Source organism: Sipha flava, unplaced genomic scaffold (assembly GCF_003268045.1).
Source record: "Sipha flava isolate LNK unplaced genomic scaffold, YSA_version1 46_pilon_pilon, whole genome shotgun sequence".
Taxonomy (NCBI): Eukaryota; Metazoa; Arthropoda; class Insecta; order Hemiptera; family Aphididae; genus Sipha; species Sipha flava.
The window spans coordinates 833,767-851,346 of NW_020273250.1; the positions used below are offsets into that span (position 1 = coordinate 833,767).

General features: G+C 27.0%; 1 protein-coding gene across 1 annotated transcript in view; it reads left to right on the forward strand.

Annotated features, from left to right (window-relative positions):
* Positions 1–9,803: 9,803 nt before the first annotated feature.
* LOC112689748 (nephrin-like) overlaps positions 9,804–17,580 on the forward strand; it is a 414,842-nt gene continuing 407,065 nt past the window's right edge. Inside the window, exon 1 of the mRNA XM_025563581.1 lies at positions 9,804–10,538. Within this exon, the coding sequence (XP_025419366.1) occupies positions 10,409–10,538 (130 nt within the window). The 5' untranslated portion in view covers positions 9,804–10,408. The remainder of the gene's footprint in view (positions 10,539–17,580) is intronic.

Genomic DNA, 17,580 nt, shown 5'->3' on the forward strand with positions numbered 1-17,580 from the left:
TTGAACCAAGAAAATAGGGAAATAGAGTCAATCGATAACAATTTTCCATTAATGTTTCAGCAGTCATCCGAATATTTGCTAGACGCTTTTTAACTAAAAAGTTTAATTTATTCGTTCATCAATAAAAAAAACGTAAATATACTACGGGGAACAACCTCAATTACTCAATTATAAAATTAATTTTTTCTGGAAAAATAGTATGTGAGAGCCTAACCGCTCTTGATCTATACCATTGAATTACAAATTATATATTATTTAATTTTTATTCATTATTATTTTAACTACGTGGCATTTTTTTTTCTAAAATATTTTACACTGTACCATGATGCAGCACATACAATAGGCAAAAAAAAATAGTTTCATCATTGCAGCGTAAAATTCGAATGGTAAATATTTTCCCCTTTGAAACGAAAAAATTAGTTGCTTTAAATACATAATCAAATTTAAATTATATTTATACGTGTATATTAATATTGTATTTTTTACAAAGATCATTCATCTCCCAATAATATTGTTTTCTTAAAAACCAATACACCAAATGCAATTTTGTACAACAGCTTTATTTTATTAATATAATTTTTTTTTCTTCTTTTTTTTTTTTTTTTTTTTTTTAAGATGATTTTTTTGTACAAATGATAATAAAATTTGTTAATTTTCATGATACGCATTTATTTTACAAATTACAAATCGGATATTTCTGTAAAAAAATTTCAATAATCTGTACAGAACTGAAATGCTTCCTAAACGGGAGATTCGTTTTTAAAAATGTACTAAAAATGTATTTCAAAAAACGAATATATTTACATCGTAATGAATATACAAGAAATTCAAATCAAATTAATTAAGTTTGTTTTTTTATTAAGCCTATACGATATTAAAAAATTCCAATGAAAGCACACATCCATGTGTATCTACAATTACTGTATCTTATTCGTCACCGGGAACTTACTAATCAGTTATAAACAGTGTTGGAAATAGATAATGCTAAATTTACTAGATAAATATGAAAGATAATATGTCCAAATTCATCTAGATAAAGATAATAGATAAAAAAAAATTAAAATATCTAGATAAAGATAAAAGATAATTTCGTTGTTATCTAGATAAAAAAAAAAGATATTTTGAAAAAATATTATTTGTTGGTCAATATTTCATATTTGTAATAATATCTATGAAGACACTATTATAATCATTATTATCAATAGGTACCTAAGTGTTTAATGTTTATTGTAGTAATGTAGTGTACCACTAAGCAGTATTTATATATAAAGTACAGTATTTAATGATAATTAATCACTAAAATGTGACAAAAAGAAAAAAAAAATGAAAATCGCTTAGTATCAGGATGAATACAGAATACATAAGTTAACTAAGTTAACATATATTGTTTTAAGTTAACAATATTGTTTTCCATATAATCTCAATTTGATGATTTTCATTATTCTATAAGTAGTTACGACTTTACAGGTTCCAAGAATGAAGTATTGACTATTCAGTGTATGAGTTATGTGTGTATACTAAAATCAAATATATATAATAATAATAACTATATTTGGATCTTCCATGGAAAAATAAGAAATTAAGTTTAAAAATACCAAAGGTTTTTTTTCTGACATGAAAATACAAAAAAAAATGTCCTACCAAGAAATAATAATTACTTATAAATAATACACGAATTATAATTATGAAAAAAAAATCTATATATATATATATATAAAAGTCAGGTCAGTTACAGAATTTAAAATTCAAGAACGGCTGGATCGATTTTGATGATCAATGATTTATTGGATTCGTCTCCATACAAGAATAGAATAACTCTAATCTTGGCAAGAATTCAGATAGATAAGTAATTAGATAATTTAGCGTTATTTATCTAGATAAATAGATAAAATATGACAAAAAATCTATCTAGATCATTTATCTAGATAAGTCCCAACACTGGTTATAAATGTCGAGTCCCATCGGAGAATATAGTTTCATCGCATTTAGGCATCCTGCGCAGTTATATGCGATGCTATGAATTAAACAATTTTTCGAGGCATACGCGCTAAGACTGCTGTTTACAAACGAGCGATTATTTTGAAAACAAGAATCGAAAGTACTATGATTTCCGCCGTCCGTGACGCTTAATTATACTAAATGGCGAGGTCCAAGGTTTGAGTTTATTGAGCGAAACCAAAACCGAAGAACTTTTAGTCGAAATAAATTCAGAAGAACCGTTAATAAAATAGATCAATTTATTCTTGTAAACTTTGTTTATTGATTAACCAACATAATAAAATAAAATAGTAGTATCGTAAACTTGTTTTGCGTTGTATATTTAATGTTTTTTAATTCATTATTTTATCCATAGAGAAAAATATTGTAAAATTATGAACATTCAATCTAAAATATTTACTATTTAAATATTGACAATAAAATATCATAATATATAATCGATGATAGTTTGTCAGTCTATGAAAAAATAATTTATATCTATACCACCAGAGGATTTGATTAAAAACATAGATACTATTATAATGGATCATATAGACATTTATATCATATTATATTTGAAAATAATGTGAAATGAAACTTAAATAATTTTAAAGAAATAGACTTCAATTTCTAAATTCCTCGAAAACCGTTGCAGTGTACTTTTTGTATTATCCAATACAGTGGCGTACGTAGAATTCGTTCATGGTGTGGAGCTACCATAAACTACCATTTATCTATATATACAGTCGAACTTGGATATCTGGAACTTATTTAACTCGAAATCGTCGATACCTCGAACTTTTATTCCGGTCCTTAGAATTTCCTATTTAAACAATGTAAAAAAATCTTGTTTAACTCGAATATTTTCGTGGATAACTAAGTTTTATTAATACATATGTATTTGTATTTCCCCTCATTTATCTACAAAGGCTATTATTCATTAGTCATTAATGTTATCGTTACTGATAAGTTGTTTATCTACGGTTTACTACGATGACGACTAGTTCACGACGACGCATGACTTTCGTGTTCAGTGCTCTGTATTTGTTTTAACGTGATCGTTCATAATGTCATCATCAAAACGCATGCTAAAAACGCTAACATACGAGGAAAAAGCGGCAGTGATACGAGAAGTTGAAAATGGATTTAAAACAAAGTCTTTGATAGCTAAAGAATTTGGTATTCCACCTAACACTTTGTCAACTTATCTTAAAAATAAAGAAACAATTTTAAATAAGTTGGCTATGTCCAGTGTAAAGGGCAGAAAAAGGGCTAGAGAACCGGAAAATCTTGACGTAGATGAGTGCGTTTACAAATAATTTAAACAGACACGTGACAAAAAAAATACCCCTTAGTGGGCTGTTGATAAGAGCAAAAGCTGAAGAATTCGCATTAAAATTAGGAAAAATTAATTTTAACCCTTCGTTAGGCGCGTGGTCTACAATTGTAGACCAGCTATAAATATTGACAATATAAATATAATATAAAAAAATTGCAGCACCTTATACTTTATAGTTGCTGTTGTTTATATATACTAGTGTGTGATCAGTATTATTGTGACCGTTGACGAGCGTTATGTAACGAAACATATCAACAATATTCCGAGTGGTCTACAACTGTAGGCCACGCGACTTACTATGTTATATTTTTTTATAAATTTGCAAAATTCAATTTTTTTTTTTTTTAATCGGATAAAGTTATATAATATGTTATTATTATTAATATACCTGTTGGGTCATGACATTTTATTTTATATAAATTATAAAATCTGATTATACTTTATATCAATATTATGGAATTTACTTTACAAGAGGAAATTATTACTTAGAAAAATAAGCACCAAAACTCATATACACTATCATTTCCTATAAAAAAATTAAAGTTATTATACCTATATTTATTCGACGATAACTAGTAAAAAAATATAAAAATGTATTTTAATTTTGTTTCGGGTCTTTTGTAAACATGTCAATTTAAGATATCTATAGTTTTCAGACTGATTGGAAGATAATTGGGTAAGTAGTTCTAAAAATAAAAATGTCATGAAAGAAATTATGATAATTTCACTATAAAAAAGTTAACTGTATTTTCTTCAAATATTCATGGATTATTTTGGATATTTCAATGCTCATACGATTATAGTAATTTACATTATTAATATAAACAAAAATAATTAAAATTAATTCAATTAGTCATAAATTAAAATGGTCTACAAGTGTAGACCACGCGCCTGAATAAGTAACAATATACCTCGCGCCTAACGAAGGGTTAAGGCAAGCAATGGATGGTTTTAAAGAAAGAAATGGCATTTGTTTTAAAACCGTAAGTGGTGAAAGTGGTGATGTAAATGTTCAAGAAGCTGATGATTGGAAAATAAAATTGTTACAAATGATAAAAAGCAAAAATCCCAAAGACATTTTCAATGCAGACGAAACAGGCTTATTTTACAGATGTACCTCAGACAAAACATTAGCTTTTAAGGTGAACGGTGCAGTGGTGGCAAACAAAATAAAGAACGCGAAACACTGTTAGTCGGAGCTAACATGGACGGGTAAGAAAAATTGCCATTGTTGATGATAGGAAAATCATCAAATCCTCCTAGGCACTTTAAAAATATAAAATCAAAACCAGTTGAATATCAAGCGAATAAAAAAGCTTGGATGACAGGCAAAGTTTTTAAGAACTGGCTACTGAAAATTGATAAAATATTTTGTAAACCAAACAGAAAGGTGATGTTGTTCATTTATAATTGCACTGCGCATAACTATATTCCTACAATGGGAAATCTCGAAATTTTGTTTTTCCTCCCAATATGACATATATATATATACTAAAAGGTTTATATAATTGTATTCTTTATATATTTACTTCAAAGTACACTCATATGTAATATAAAATAGTACTGTATCACATAGCACAATTCAATTTTGAAAAATTAATATTTTATGGTCTAACAACACTTTACAACATAATATTAAGTCGTCCTGATGCTTTTGATAATTCCTCAAGTATTGCATCTATTGAGATTTCAATATCCCGATGAATATTTAGCAATGCGTTTTTTCCATTTAAGTGAGATTCTCCGATGCACCACCTTGGTGGTATTTCATAGATAGATTTTGAAACGATAAATAGTCAAAAAAGTCCTTTCAGGGATGACCGTCATCAATAGTAAATTAACAAGAATAAGTAGAAGTTTTCGTAAAATATGAAATATTTTTTTATCATACACATTAAAAGATGAACGAGCATTTTTAAGATTTTCATTAATTTGGCTTTCATAATTGCATCACAATCTACGCATTTTCCGATACTTTCTTGTTTACTGAAGTTAACAATACTTTTATAATGATGTACTAAATTTACAACGCCAGTCTCAAATTATTGTTTCAATTCTAAATTATTTAGTTTTGATGACAAAAGACATTGGAAACTTGACAACATCTTTGTATAAACTATCAAACGTCTTTAAATTTGTGTATTGTAAAAATCTAAAAATGGAATGAATAATAAAACACAAATATATATTTCATATGAATCTGTTTCAATATTAATTCAGCGTACTTGCCTGCCAACTTTTTGTGGAATCTTAAACATCCCAATCAGAACATATTTTTTGAACAGACTTGAAAATATAATTACATTTTATTTTTCTCTATCATTTCACATTTTAAGTAAAATGTCTTTAATGTTTTTTTGTATGAGTCATCACAGTAAATAAGTCAAGTTGTTTTGTTTGTAATAAATGACTCAAAGGAGAAGTTATACCAAAAATGTTGTCAGTATTCAGGAGGAATATCTAAAATTCAACATTCTAAATTGTGGATAATAGTTGTAACGTTGTAGAACAAGTAGTTGTATTTTTCCACAAAGAAATGGTTTCAAGAGAAATAGTAACAGTATTTTGAAGTTCTAAGAAAATGTAGACTGATTCATGTCGCTATACCAAATTTGTAGGTCATATATTTTTAAGTCTAGTGGTTTTTATATTTGTTTCTTTATTCGTGATTGTACATAAAAGAACTTCTTGTCATTTAAGAGTATTACAAAATTGTATATAATTCCAAGTATACCTATACAGTTCCAAATACTTTGAAAATAACACGTATCAAAAATAGCCAAGTAAACACTATGAGAAGTACAGTGGATATAAATAGCTATATAATTATTTTTTCTGACATGTGCTTGTTCGCCATTAAAACAATCACTCATAGCCGTATTCTCATCATGTCCCTAGCCATAAAATATCATGAAAGAACAATCTATACCAAGATTTATTGGATTGTCTAATCAATTTTGAGTGAGATTTTTCTAACGTTTAGTTAGTTACAGGGATACGTTTCAAAAAATCTTCACGTAATTTCAAATTATTAATTTTTACATATCAAACACATAAACAAAATTGCTCTTTACGTGAAATATCAATTACTTCGTCTGTTCATTTAGAAAATATCCCTACAACATTAACAACATTAATCTTTGAAAAAATATAATTTACCATTATGTTATTAAAACAGTCAATAATTTTATTTGAATTCTGGTACATATATATGTTGTATTAAGTGATGATGTGTAATGATAATCAAAATGGAGATTATGAGAGACAAAAGAAAGATGAACTAGATTGGTTACATAACAAACCAAATATCGGATTGTTCTTAAAAGCGAAACGATTAGAGTAGGCTGATCAAGTCTACCGGGCTGATGAAAGTGTCATACGAAATGTCTTGATCTGAAATTTAACAAAAAAGCGACCAAGGGTAAGACCTCAACAGCAATAGTTAGACAGAGTTAAGAAATATATTTCAGATACTGACGAGACAAAGCGATTGGAGGATGCAATGGATCGGAATGAACGGAGAAGTTTGGTTCAAGCGTGCAAAAGGCCTTAATGATCTATATAGCACTAAAAAAAAGTGATGATATAGACAAATGTTTTAGACAAAATATTATAGTTTCAATCATGGGCAACATTTTGAATGATTATCTTGTATTTGTAGTTTTGAAGCAGAATATAGTAGCAAATCCATTGAAATTTGTTTTTTTTCCAGTAGTAACTAATCTTCCCAGAACACAAAAACAGACAATTTATGATACTCAGTTATTTCATGATTGCGACACATTTTTTCGGCATCATTCCATTTGTTATTATTATCATTATTATTATAATAAAATAATAAGTGAAGCACAAAGTTCTTAGTGTATAATTTAGTGATAATGCTAATATTTAAATTGAATATTGATCAAACTAATCGTTCTCGCACGATTTGTCCGAAAATTTTCTCATACTTATATGGCGAACCCCGTTGTACAAAAGATTTTATTTACGCTGAAACTTTATCACGTTGTACACTTGACGCTTGTACTACATGTCAACACCATCTACTATACGATTAGTTGTTTGTAGTGTATGTAGCACTTTTTTTTTACTCCGCTTCATGGAAAATGTAAAAACAAAGTTTCGCCAGGCCGAAATAGATGGTATGTATTAATGAATAATATACATTTTCAAATTCGTAAATAAAATGTTAAACTATTTGTACCGTGAGTATATAAACGCCTGGTATAGTCGGATTTTGTAGTTTCTCAAGTGGGGGGAGGGCTGTGGAAATGGATCTGGTTATTAACTATATCAAATGTAATATTTCATAATATAAATGATTATATATTATTTACTTATCCTGGGTAAACCCCTTCCCCCCGTCGGCACGTCATATATACGATCCAGTATATTACTAAAATTTTAAAGTCCATCCAGTGGTATATATTTGAAAAAATAAAAATAAAAACACCTGAAACTTCCCAAAATTATATAATGTATCATAACTATACAAGATTATAATAACAAAACTTTTCGAAAAAAAAAATCTACTCTGACATGATGACGAAGGTATATTATCGCATACCGAAAATGATATTGACAAGATAAATAAGATATAATATAATTAGTAATTATATTGTACACTTAACTTGTTCCTGGACAAAGTTTTAGTCTCGGTATACCAATATTATTCAATATATGATTAAAAATGTGAATAATAATTATAGTTGACCATAACAATATTATATTTTTAAAGGTTATTCCTTTGGTTTCTATCAAACAGTTATGTAAATATAATAAGATTAATTTTACCCTAAATTCTGAGTATCTATATTACATACAATTTTTAATTTATTTTTTTAATAGAATAAACTGAGAAAAATTGATTTTATTTAAATTGTACATAACTTATAATTTCACTAATGTCTTAGTAAAATATAATTATTTTCTATCACAAATTAGTGACACCTAAATTATAATTTTAGAATTTGTCTACTTTTTCAATTATTTCAATAACAAATGTTAAAAAAAAAACCTAAAAAATAATCAAACTTTATTTATTAATACTATATTAATATTATTTTATTTAATAAATTATTACTGAAATTATGTACTAACGATTTCTTTTATTAAAATTGTTAATGAAAAAACCACCAAAAGAGTATAAATTATTGTAGACCAACGTCCACGTTGAGAGATTTCAAAATTAATAAAAAGTACTATACGATTAGTCAACGCGACTAAGTGTATTCAATAAGCTTTTTTATTTTTTTATTATTGCAATGATAATACAAAAAATGATTGTTATAATATATGTTCATTCTATTAAAATCAATAAGCGAGTTAATAATTTACTGGTATATGAAGTAGTTATATACGTTCTTCTTCACATGGAATCAACAATAAAATGAATCATCTCTCTCCGATTTTTAGAATAGACAAAAAAAAATAAAAACAGTTTTTAATTTACACAAAAAGCCATTCGAAACGTCATTAATTTTTTATTATAACACGAATAAACTAGCAACAGGAAATCAAAGTGTTCTTATTGTTACACATTGTCCTATACGTATGAGATTTTTATGAATATAATTGTTCATTTTTCATAAAAAAAACTGCAAGACGCGTACAAAATGTAGTACAAAGATAATTTGTAGATAATTATCACTAAGATAATAAGATAATTATCACTATTTCTTCGTACCTTGCGATGTTTCGATTTGTTTATTTTAAGATCACTTTTGTAACATTGCTGATAATCTGAATTTTATAATACAACATTTATTTTTGATGAAACGAAAAACATCCACATATACGTATTGTACTTAACGAAATTTTAGTACGCACAAGCCCATGTCTTTCTGTGTTACCATCGGTCTAAATAAAAAACTATAATACTCTATTTTTGTCTAATTTATTCTTCTACGTCTGGTACAATATAATACTTTGTACTGTATAGTATAATAATTTACTTTGATTTATGCATTAAAAATATTTTAACCCCATCCTCCCAAAAAAAAAAAAAAATCGATCAGAATTGAGTAGGAGATTAACACGATAAAGGATGTGTGAAAAATGCATTCGAGCGATATAATTTTAAGCTGTCGAAACATAAATACCTGCATCTGATTTTGCCGTCGTTTCAGGTCGACCAATTTTCGTTCGTATCTGTGAACATTTCAACTATAACGTTAATATTACTGTCTCATCGTTGGAGACAACACGTCAATAATAACCGACAAGAGCCAGATCACCGTATACCGGATAATGAACATTGACCAACGGTTTTTTACCGTCGTTATTTCAGTTATTATTTAATTATTGGTAATACAATGATTTATACCACGCGGTGACCAAGATGACGGCGACGACGACGCTGTTATACCCTTCGCAGCGGCGACGAATGGTGCACGCGCCGCCGCCGCCGGAGTCTCCGCGCGCGCCGAGCGTGCACGACGACCACTCCGCGTTCGGCCGATCAGATCGGGTAGTCATCTGGCGACCGGCGTCCGACGCGCGTTGCATTTGTCTGCGGTCCGTCAGTGCGGTGCTGTTCCATTCATCGTCGTCGTGCGTACGGGATATTTCTTATTTATTTATTTAATTTTTTTTTTTTCTGTGCAACATAAACAATTAATATAAACGATTTACGTTGTAACGCCGTGAACTGTTATGCGTTTAACGTTGTAGATCAGCGATACGACTTTGGTCGCCGTTTTCGGGTTTCCCGTTTTGTCTTTTTTTTTTTTTTTTTCCATTTTTCTCGCCGATTGGCCATCGTGTTGGTTCCGGAAAAATACGAAGAAAACAACCGTCGGTCGAGCACCTCCGCCCCGCCGTCACGCGTTCCGATGCGTTTCGGATAGAACACAACAGCAGTCGGTTGGACGCGCGCCGGCCGACCAGTTCCACGAAATATCAGCTCGTGTGCCGAATGCAATATATTATAATGCACATTTGAACACGCCATTACTAACATTGATATGACCTGACCCGGGCACGGTCATCGGGTCGCAAGTCTTAACGAGTGTTGTTATTTTTTATCTCCGCTTCCGCGAAAACGGTTTTTTTTTTTGCGATTTTCTCCCCGTCAATACAATAACACACAGGATGCAGACCCGAGCCGCAATCTGCGCCCTCGGATGTCTGCTGGTCGCGGTCAGCGCTTCCGTGGACAGCGGCAGCGGCAGCGGCGGAACTCCCAACAAGGCAGCCGCGACCGCCATCGATGACGAAACAGGTAAGAATATCCGTCTGATTCGCTTATAATGATACGATATCAAACATCAACGTTTTGTGATCATAATTCGAGTTCTCGTAATTTGTCGTGCACCTATGACCACGATTTTAGAAAATATAGCCCCTCTTTTTTTTTCTATAATAATGATAATAATAAAATTATTACAAATATGTTTAACAACTGTAATATGAATTACTGTATCTTACCATTTACGTCACTTCAGATACAATGTGTAGGTATTTATGAACACATAATATATTATACTTCCAACTTAATCGCTTGTACATTTTACACGTAAGTTCCGCAAAAATTTAGATTTACACAGATTTCGATTTCCGTATTGGTTTCGTTTTTTATGGCATCAATTTACTCGTCATCGACATATATTTTATTATTATTATGCATCTCGCTGTCCGTTGAACACGGTTATTAGTGATTATTTATTTTTTGGTCAGTGCATGTTTTCATCAAAATATTTAAATGGCAATTGGCGATTACGCAGTGTTAGCGAGTACCATATTAAATCCAATCATGTCGTTTAATTACGATCCATTTTACACATTAGTTTTCACAATTCACATATCATGCCAAAACGTACATTCCAGGCGCAGTCTAGTGTAAAGTATTAACGAAAATGAGTGATTTTTTTTTGTTCTTATACCTTGCCTGTCTGAAATGACATAAACCATATTATAATAACTTTATTGTTCGTTAACATTATAATGAATATTCTCGCTCACTGCGTGCGAATTCGTACAAATTGTACGAAATATATTTTTTGTCGTTTTGATTAAATACTATTTCCGAGAAATGAGATATTAGCTGTAAAATTAAAGTTTATGATGGAAAACTATAAAGTTTGTAAAAATACGATTTGTTGGCTAAAGTCAAAATACTATTTATTTCAAAAAAGGCGTAATTTGAGAATTTCAGCCTATTTCATTATTTTGTACATTACTCGAAATTCGACGACAAGGTGTTGGTCTTAATGTTTAAAGTTTTTCGTATCAAGCAGTGTAAGACTGGTGGAATTTCTACCAAAGAAATAGCTCGACTTCTGATTACTTTTTAAAATCACCAGCTGGCTGAACATTTATAATTAAGGTTTAATTTTTCACATACATCGGATGGCTGATACCATTTAAAAATGAGTCTTAGGTGTTTATTATTATTGAAAATATCATTAAGATTAAAAAGCTAAAAATTATCATCGACATAAAATAAAAAATAACAATATTAAATCCGGAGTAAGAAAGACTTAAATTATAACAGATATATAAAGTGTAATTATATTTTTTTTATGAATATTCTGAATTCGGTTCTGGGGAATAACAAATGTACCATTTAAAAAATGTATTTAAAACAATTCCCGTTTAATAAATTATGTGGTCTAGGGTGCATTGATATCGATTCAATAACTTAAAAATTATAAATACAGTGTACATCAAATTTTAAACGAAAATAATAATACATTAAGAAATATCTTAAGTAAGGGTGGCTATTGCATATCTTTTAATTATAACTTATACATTTATATTATTTTATCTCACGGGTGAGAAACTTTCTATTGATGTGGTCCACCCTGAGGTTCAAAATATGTTTACATAGTATTTTATACCTCTATTTAAAAGTTTTTGAAAAATGTTGATTCATTCTCCATTTGACTTATAACCGACAAAATACAAAATGTTTAATGTTGAAACTTTGTTGGAAAATATAGGTATAAAAGTCACAACATATATAATAACTATTATAGTATGTAAAAAATGACATGTATAATATGACGTTGTATGTATTTTATCTGTTACGAATTTAATATTTAATATTATAGTAAAATTTATTTGAAATCTACTTATAAAGTTTGGACATCAGAATATTTTTTCATTCAATATGATGATTTTACAGCAGGAAGAAATAAAACTATTTAGTTTGAAAAATTGTGCGTTTTCTCATATTATTCTTAAGTTTCTTTAAAAGTTTTGAATAATTCATTACATTTGATGTAAATAGTCATATCTAAGATTTATATCAAAACCAGTATTAAGACTTATTTTAAATTATTGTAAAATCGATTATTTATAAATCAAAATTATTTTTCAAACATATTTTATGTAATCATATATTAGCTCAAGATTATTTTAATCTATTTATAAATATAGAATTTTTATAGAATTTTTTATCCAGGGCTATATGTTATCTTAAATATAAAGTATAATAACAATAAAAATAAAGCTAAAAGTCAAAATATACTTAATTATAAAATGTAACACAATATAAATATCTATATTAAAAATTATTATTTTATTTTTATATTTGATTAATCAAACTCGTACGACTGGTATCTTATTCAATCATTATTTGCGAGAAAATATACTAGTTAATACTTTATATTCAATATTAGTGTTTATAAAATAATTTTTTAGAAGAAGTAAAGAATGGCAATTAATTTTTTTTCAATAAATTTATTTTATAAAACGGCGAAATGGATATGCAATTTAGTACCTTAAATGTAAATATGCATAATTACTATTACATATTCAGGTGTTCTATAATTTATTATATGATATCTTATTTGTATTATAATTGTTACGTTTTCATTATTCAATTAAACAAAGTTGAATATCAAAATATTGGGTTCAATAATATTTATAAGTTACACTTTATTTATGTATGTTTTATGTATAAGATATCAAAAGAACTATATTAAATAATAGACTGTATAATTAGGTTGTATCGTTTAATTGTACATTCCATTACAATCTTATCACAAAGTAATGTAATTCTAATCTAGTACTAAGTACTAATTTAATAATGCATGTTTGTCTTTTTCAAAAATTATATTTTGTTGAATTACTTTATATTTTAATAGAAAGTAAAGATCAATGATTTTTTTTACACTTCTTTGCTTAATTTTTTTATTTTAATAACTATATTAAATAGTTTCATGCAATTTCCGTTTAAATACTTTAAAGCCTATAAGTATGAATATTACTATTTATTAAAACTTTTAAAAATTACTTTTGTGTATAAATTTAAAATCATTAATAATTGAATTTGAGGTATAGACCGTTCAATTACATTTTAATTGATCTGTTTTAATATGTGTTATATTTTACCAAACATTTGAATTGGTTGGAATATTCCTTTGAATTGATCCATGTCATATTGTAATGCGAGATCCTAAAAGAAATACAAATATCAGTGAAGTAAAACTTTATTCACTCAAGACATAGCTCATAGTATACTGTATTTTTTGGACTATATTAGTTAACAGTATATATGATAGTTTGATCACAGTCAATTTTCTTATCAATGCAAGTGTTTTTTCATTAGAAATACCAAATAGTAAGGAATTTCCACTGAGTTAAACATATTAAATTTAATTATAAATATTTGACTGCGTGTAATAGATACATATATAAGATAAGAATTTCAGTATTAATTTTTTATACCAAGACATTTCTTTTAATACGTCTTTTGTCTTTTTTTTTTTTTTTTTTAGAATCCAATAAATGATGATTTCGTAACAAGATTTATACTTACGAAATCAACATTTATTGGATTATACTTAGATGGTATACTCACACTTTTTTATAATAAAAAAATATGTTTCTGTTTTATAAAAGACCATTTTATGTTCTAAACAGTCATTTTAATGAACTCCAAAAATATCTTTGATTGCTGAACACGAGTACCATAGTATTGATTGTTCTCATACACATTTTTCTTTTCGTATATAAATGGATGAGTTGAAGATGTTTTTTTTCTAAAAATATTATTGATTATTGTAATCCGATTGCTTTTTCTATTATTATAATATGATATCTCGTGACTTTTGAGGATCGAAACCCCTTTTGATAGATCCTATAATAAATAGACATAGTTACAGTATGATTTATTTTATCAAAAAAATCTATTAACTTGTTGATATTTAGTATTTTTAAGCAATTACTTTATAATATTTTTATTCTTACTTATATATAAATATAATTTGTATGACATATTATAAAGATATTGGCAGTGTCAATCTCGAAATCTAATTTTAAAAATTAAGGGTTTTCAGATTGTTTTATTATAAATTATTGTTTCTGCTTCTTCTTTTAAGCTGTGTGATATGAAACATATTCATTTTTTTCCAATATTAATAATGTAATATTCTTTGTTCTTCAGATTTTCATTTACCGACGTAACTATTAATATTTTCTAAAATATTGTTTTAAATTTATAAGGACTTCTATATTTTTTGATAGCTCATTAAAAATAATCAATTTTCAAAGACAAATATTAACAGTATCTAATAACTAATAGTTATTAACTGTATAATTTTAATAAAACAATAAATAAAAAATTTAAGATACTTATGTAACACAATCTTAAATGAATAATTTTTAAAGTTACAAAAACGTATGGTATCTGTATAATATTGACAAAGAATCTATCAGACACACAAAATATGTATAAATACATTCATATCGGTCAAACTTAGCTGAACTCGTTCACTATAAATCCAAAGTCCCATAAGGCCCTTATAGCAAACAATTTACTTAAGGTTTTTTTGCAAAGCTCAGAGATCTTATCGTCGTGTGTTTTAAAATAAAATAAGACCAAAAGAGAGAAAAAATAGAATAATAAAATGCAAAAAGCATGTTTGTCGAATGGTCCTTTTTTCGACTTATTTGTATACTTAAAGAAGGTCTCATTTATCCCAATGGACTATTTTTCCTGTTCAAATTCTTCTCGGTAAATGTGTGTAGCCCAATATTTAATTGTGTCGAACTATTTTTGTCATGACCTATCTCTAAAAATAAGGAATATTAATCGAAATTTAAATTCTAATTAGTACCAACACATTTTTTAATTTAAGATTCTATTTATACTATATTTATGTTGTTCATAGTTCTTCGTTCTTATTTTTAAAGCTTTTACTTCTACATTTTTATCAGAACAAAATAATTATATTTTTTGAATACATTATTGTAGATGCATACTAGATGCATTACTAAAGCTCTACACATTTTGGTTATACAATGATATCTATAGTTATATACTAAACTATGGTGATAATTTCATTTACAATAAATTATAATTATCTTGCTACATAACTCATTGATTATTACTTTAAATTAATGCGATTGTTTGTGACATGAATTGTACAAGCTTATATATTATAGTGACACGATAAAAGGAAAGTTACACAATAACAATATATGTGTTAAAAGTATTGTCAATATTATTTTAAAATAATTAAATTGTATTTGAATGAGATCCGTGTTTTTATAATTATTAAAAGCTTATCCTCAAGTAGTCTATTAATTTTATAACAACAGTATTTATAGTTTATATATTTTTAAATTGTTGTCAAATAAAACTAAAACATGATATATACAAAATTAAAAATAAACTAATTATCTCCATAAAAAATGTAATTGCATTAATTTATTGAATGGATTCAAATTTTAAAATTATATTTTATAATATTAAATAATATACTTAAAATTTCAACTGAACCTTTCAAAAATAAACAAATATTTTTCAGCAACTATGATAGATTTCGGTATGATTAATCTAATTATTGTAAAAATACTAACTCAAATAATATCGCAATCGCAGTATTACACGATTTGACTTATTTGATTTAATGATCTGATATGGTATATAATGAATGCGTAACTATAGAGGATTATAACTTACGCTATTAATCACTTCTTTTTTACAATCAGTTTAATTAATTAATTAGCTAATTAACTAAAAACCGCTATAATATACTATTTGACAACCTGTACTCGTAATGAAATGAATTTCGGTCATATATTGTAGACAGTTAAAGAGTATAGTATAAATTCAAGCGTGTACCATATAATTTAGTTATGCAAAATAAAATATTTTGTTTTAAATACTCTTATGTTGTGTACGTGACGTTTTTCTAAATATGTTGATCACGTTCACGATAGTATTTCAAAGACTAAACAAGTACTAATTAAATTGTGAGATTTAGCCATTTAAAGTTTTTTTTTTTTAGACCAGTGAATCACGTGATTTAAACGTTTGTAGTGGTAACTACCTAAAAATTATATTATTATATTAATATTATTATTATAAATATTATTAAAAAGTATAAATGCATAAAAATTAACCTTAAAGCGTGAATAAAATATTATCAGAAAATATTTTAAAGCTTATCTATGGTTGCAAGTTCGATTTTCAATATATAATTTTTTATTTGGCTTATGAATACAATAAAAATGAGTTAAAATCATTGACTTTTAGGAATATTTGTGTGATGTAAATTAGACATTTCATAATATTGTGCTCCTGCAGTTATAGTGCATATATATATATATATATATATATCCTGCATTCTCAGTTTCCAAAAATCAAAATGTTTATCTAGTAGTTAATTTATATATTATCACCCAGAGTATCACCAAATATCGAAAGTTATTGGGTTATTTATATATATAAATATATGTTTTGTATATTTATATTTTTCAAATTTACCGAAAAATGTGCAGTTCTTGTTAACCGATATTAAATTGGATATTGTTATGGGATTAAGATGACTTACATAGAACAACACTCTCTCTCTGGGTACTTTTCTTGTACCACTGCAAGGTTTTGTAGAATAACACATCGAGGTATTTGAGATGTTAAACGTTGTAGATTGAAATAATATTTATACCTCATTTTTGAAGAGCAATTTTCCAACCTAACATTTGATGGGTAAATATATATGATATCATAAAATTATGTCTGAAAATTTAAATTTTCAAAAATTAAAAACGTCAACATTTTTTTCTCAGACATTCAGCTATTAGTATGATATTTTAAAAATATAATTAAATTGTATTTAATAAATTAGTAAATTAATAGCTATCATTTAATGATTAAAAACAATATCATTATTCTCATGCAATAATAATACATACAATTTCGTTTAGTGGAACCACTATTGTGTTACAATATTATTCAACAGAATAAAAGCAAAAACAATAATATATATAATAATAATAAAAAAAGTAATTATTTTAGGCATAATAAAGGT